This window comes from Vespa mandarinia, chromosome 6, assembly GCF_050613455.1.
Source record: "Vespa mandarinia isolate Hongniang chromosome 6, ASM5061345v1, whole genome shotgun sequence".
NCBI lineage: Eukaryota > Metazoa > Arthropoda > Insecta > Hymenoptera > Vespidae > Vespa > Vespa mandarinia.
Genome location: NC_140815.1, coordinates 6,660,001 through 6,665,000, shown reverse-complemented (window position 1 = coordinate 6,665,000; position 5,000 = coordinate 6,660,001). Strand labels below are relative to the sequence as shown.

At 32.0% G+C, this 5,000-nt stretch overlaps 1 protein-coding gene across 6 annotated transcripts in view; it reads right to left on the bottom strand.

Annotated features, from left to right (window-relative positions):
- LOC146872960 (orphan steroid hormone receptor 2-like) overlaps positions 1 to 5,000 on the bottom strand; it is an 11,212-nt gene that overhangs the window by 90 nt on the left and 6,122 nt on the right. For 3 of the 6 annotated variants that reach the window (XM_085657751.1, XM_085657753.1, XM_085657754.1), the window contains exons 2-8: positions 3,597 to 3,740; positions 2,902 to 3,057; positions 2,551 to 2,815; positions 2,201 to 2,463; positions 1,887 to 2,083; positions 1,527 to 1,804; positions 1 to 1,452 (exon numbers count right to left, since the gene is read on the bottom strand). The exon at positions 1 to 1,452 is cut by the window's left edge. In XM_085657751.1, the coding sequence (XP_085513877.1) occupies positions 1,193 to 1,452; positions 1,527 to 1,804; positions 1,887 to 2,083; positions 2,201 to 2,463; positions 2,551 to 2,815; positions 2,902 to 3,057; positions 3,597 to 3,740 (1,563 nt within the window). In that variant the 3' untranslated portion in view covers positions 1 to 1,192. The remainder of the gene's footprint in view (positions 1,453 to 1,526; positions 1,805 to 1,886; positions 2,084 to 2,200; positions 2,464 to 2,550; positions 2,816 to 2,901; positions 3,058 to 3,596; positions 3,741 to 5,000) is intronic. The other 3 variants (XM_085657755.1, XM_085657756.1, XM_085657752.1) reach the window with 2 other exon arrangements.

The following is a 5,000-nucleotide window of genomic DNA, read 5'->3' as shown; positions in this document are numbered from 1 at the left end:
TACGTAGTTCGTGTGAACTTTGCGATAATTGTAAAGAATTAAAAAACAAAGAACCTTCAGAGAAAATTGTTCTTACATTATGTTATGAAAATATATTGCGAGAACATTTTGTTATAGATTTAAAAAAAAAAAAAAAAAATTATATTGCAAAAAATGCAGTCTCATCAGTCACTTATTTTTATACGAATAAGAGAACCGTATATGAGCCAGTGATTATGAAAGTGATCTAAGTCATATATTTTTTGTTTTGAGATATATTGATCTCTTGAATTTGAATTATTTAAAACTTATATGTTTTGAAATATATCTTTTTAAATTCTCAATGATTTAGATCACTTTCATAGTTCCTTGTTTGATTCAATCACAATATCTACAAAAAATTTTCTTTTTCTTTTTCTTTTTTTTTTTTTTAACAGTTCGAGTGGCACACGTTCTGATTTGCCAATATTAAAATTTTAATAATAATATTGAAACTTTTCGATTAAAAATTCGTAATGACCTGTGTGACACAGACAAACCATTAAATATCTAGAAAATATTTGAGAAAAGAAAATATCTGAATTTAAATATGAACTTCTCCGATATCATGTATTATGTAGTATTTTTTTTTTGTGTTCACTTGAAATTTCTTTATTAAATTATGTGATAAGAGAGAAATTGCTTTGAAAATTTTTAATAATAAAATAAAATTGTAATTCTTATAACATAAAATACAAATTAACTACTACTTTGGTAAGAGGCAATGCCCTTACTAATAATAAGTTATGAAATAATATTGCCTTAAAAAATATGAATATGTAACATACAATACCTCAAGTTTAGAAGAAGTTGCTATAGAGCATATAGCATACAAGATTGATGTTAAAATATAGATTATTGCAAGGCACTCTTACTTTAAGTAGTATTTCAAAATAATTAATTTACGGATACTAAACAATTATTGCAAAAGTTCAGTTAGTTTTGCACAACATATTATTACAATATATTTGAGAATATCACAAATAAATGTTTTCTTTTTACAATCGGAAGATACTTAATAACTGTTATCTGCACGATATAAAAATACATTTTGCTCTATAGATCTTCTTTTTTAATCCTTATATAAAAATATACTATATAAGCATCCTGTGATAATTTATAAATATATCACCTTTTCAGGTCACGACTTACAACATTGCACTAAGAGTAATTGTCACCCCATGTGACTTTCAGGTTCTGGTTTACAATCTTGCATAGTCAGAATATAAGGCACTACACTAGCTACGCTTACCCTACCAATAAGACCTGCAAAAAAGAGATCTTCTAACACTCTAGGATTAATCGAACGAAGAGGTGCAAGTTTTAATAAAAGACGAGGTAATCTATCAGATCCTACTCGTTGTTGTAATTCCGTCCACGCTGCTTCTTGTAGAACTTCAACTTTTTTACGCCAAATACCAGCCAGTACATTATCTATTAACAATATAAAAAATGAATAATAAATTAAACAAAACTCTCATCATCTTAATTTAATTCAATAGTCTTACCTGCACTAAAGAGCGTTAAGGCTTTAAGATAGGCATACTCGACGGAATCTACTTGCAATTTGTGTAATGAACTTACACAGTCTTGCAATCTGCATATATGTTCTGTAACGGACTTCACTTTGCTAGCGGTAATTTTTTCTTGTGCGATACTAGCTTGTAGATGATTTATTATGGATGTCAGAATACTAGGAAGGGACAAAGTATATGCACATTGTGCAAGACCCAACGTAAATAATTGTCCCCAGCAGCTACGCACAAGTGTAGTTTGAATCTCTGATCTGTAAAAGTCACACTCGGTTTTTATTCAATGTTTTTTTTTTTTTGCGTATTAGATACTTTTTTTATCAATCAATTACTTACGGTAAGGCTTGAAAAGCAGGAATCCCTCTTGCCCAGTGTACAGACAAAAACAATAACCTCGCTGCACTTTCGCAGATGTAATGTATAGATAAGTATGCAGGAGCAGGGCTAGGTGCTCTCAGTTCAAACAATGTATGCCTTTCCGAGATTAATTGACCCGTCCATTCTTCGTCTGGTTCACTGGAACCATTAACACTCTACAAAAAAAAAAAAAAAAAAAAAAAAAAAAAAAAAAAAAAAAAAAAAAATGTACTATTTTTATTTCCAAAGTATATGTCTATTAATTTTCACGTATATATATAAACAAAACGTACATCACCAATAAGCTTAGCCATACTATCCAATGCATGAGATATTAGTAAACGTTCCCTGGCTAACGTCAAAGCATCGCTTAAATCGCTGTCGCTGCTTTGGTCTTCCATACTAGGACTTTCAGGCTGTTCCCAAGTTTGAGGAGCTTCAGGAACAGGCTGTTGTGGTTCTGGTTTGACTCTGGGACTACGACTCCCAACTTTTGCTCCAGCAGTTTCTCCTAATACTGGTTTTCGTTCGTGCTGAACGGCTACAACACCCCAAGCTGTATCATATTTATTATATCCCCACAAAATAATGTGATACAAGAAAGATATCTTAATAAATTATTAAAGGAATTGTATTTACTTACAGTCACTTCTCATACCCATTGCCAGGCACTTTTGAAGCCTACAATATTGGCAACGGTTTCTATGATGTTTGGTAACTTCGCAACTTTTACTTCCTCTACATTGGTAACCTAATTGCTTACGAATACTGCGTTTAAAGAAACCTTTGCAGCCTTCGCAACTTATAGCTCCATAATGCCTACCGCTTGCTCTGTCTCCACAGACAACGCATAATTCTAAGGATAATCCTAAACCTAAAGAACCTCTTACGTCTCTTGCCAACTTAACCTGAAAAAATTTTTAAATTTATTTATATCTATCATAAAGAGAAATACGATCGTGGATATATATATAAGACGAAATAAAATTCTTACCTCTACGTCGACATTACTTAAGTGTTCAATGCCGGAGTGTAAATGAAGCATGGCTGGATGATGTCCCATATTGCGGTAATCTCTACTCATTTTATGATCTATTTTATCATCGTGTAAATTATCAACGTGATTGTTCTGATCTCTCTCCATATCTCTCTAAAAAAGAAAAAAGAAAAAAAAAAAGAAAGAAAAAATAAAAAAGAAAAAGAAACAAAAAATAACATCAAACGTTACAAACTTTGAAATATCTATAAATTGGAACGAACATCGAAATTACACCTGATAATGTCAACCATTCACACACACCACACACACACACACACACATATACACATACACACGCAAAGGATTTATTCAGGGATGTACCATAGCTTAATGGTGTTTTAAATTGTGAAAATTTCTTTTCAATATATAATTATCGTCGTGAAGATTTTCAGGCCGATCATTTTGATTGATTTCTATATCACTTTGCGATGATAAAAACATTCAAGTACGGACATTTTTTCCCTACGTTAATACCGGAATTGACGTTTTCTTAAAAAAAAATAAAAAAAAAAATAAAAAAATAAAAAAATAAAAAATTACAAAAAAAAAAAAAAAATACAAAAAAAAGGAGAGAGGAAAAAAAAGGAGAGAAAGAAAAAAAGAAAAAAACTGCGAATTATAAAAGATTTTAACAGAAGAAAGAAATGCACCTCCGAGTCGGCATCCGTTGCTTGATCCGCCGCTCCATGATGATGCGAGATACTACGAAAATCCATTCCACTTTTCCGCTCTCCCTCGTTCTCATTCGGATTATCGTGATCACGTTGATCTCTATGCTCCCTATCCATTTCTCCCTGCAAAGTAAACGACGAATGACGATCGTTTAACTTTATTTAATAAACGTCCAATTTTAATTTTATATATATATGTATATCAAATTCACGAAATACATAAATTAAAATCTAACGTAATCTCATTCACGGACAAGAACGATCGTGGAAAAGGATCACACTCTCTTTCAATAACGATATTATAACAAAACAATCTAAAAGTCTGATTTTATCGTATCGATATGAAGTAAATCAGAGATGACGAAGGAAAATACAGATAAATGAAAATATCGTATTGTCTTTCGTTGAGGAAGAGACAAAGCAAGATGTTATACATACATACAAACATACATTATACGTACATACATACATGCATACATATAAACACACATACATACGTACATACATACATGCATACATACATACATACATACATACATACATACATACATACGTACATACATACATACATACGTACATACATACATACATACATACATACGTACATACATACGTACATGCATACATACATACATACGTACATACATCATACATACATACGTACATGCATACATACATACATACATACATACATACATATATAGATACATCATATATATATATATCCTTGTTTGATGAGGGGACTTAAAAGCGGTGCGACATAAAAATATTATAAACTGGAGCAGGCATTCGCCGTCTGTTTTTCTCTCTCTCTTTCTCTTCCTCTCCCTTCTCCTCTACCTGTCGTAAACCCTCCACCCCTACCATTTTAAGAAGTGAAAGAGATGGTCCGAAGTGCTTCGGTTCGTAGGTTGCTACGCACGGGTTCGGTGGATGTCGATACACGCGGCTACGCTACGCCGGCGACTGTCATAGAGCAGCGAGCGAACGCGGTCCATTTCCATACACCCATGTGAACCAAATACTCTCCTCAGTATCGTATCTATTTATTACCGGTACCCCTACCTTTTCCTTTTATCGACGCGACGTAATTAAACTCATGTTTTATATATATATATATATATATATATTTATATATATATATATTTATATATATATATATATTTATATATATATATTTATATATATGTATATATATGTATGTATGCACCATACCACAGACCGTATATTTTCTCGGAATATTTTTTCCGAGAATATTTTTTCCCCTGTGCAACATTCGTATACCGGTCGCACTATTCTCACCAATAATCCACCGCCAAACATCTCTGTGTCTTACAACAGAGACACTCAATGATATTTACAGAAATCTGACACGAATTCGCA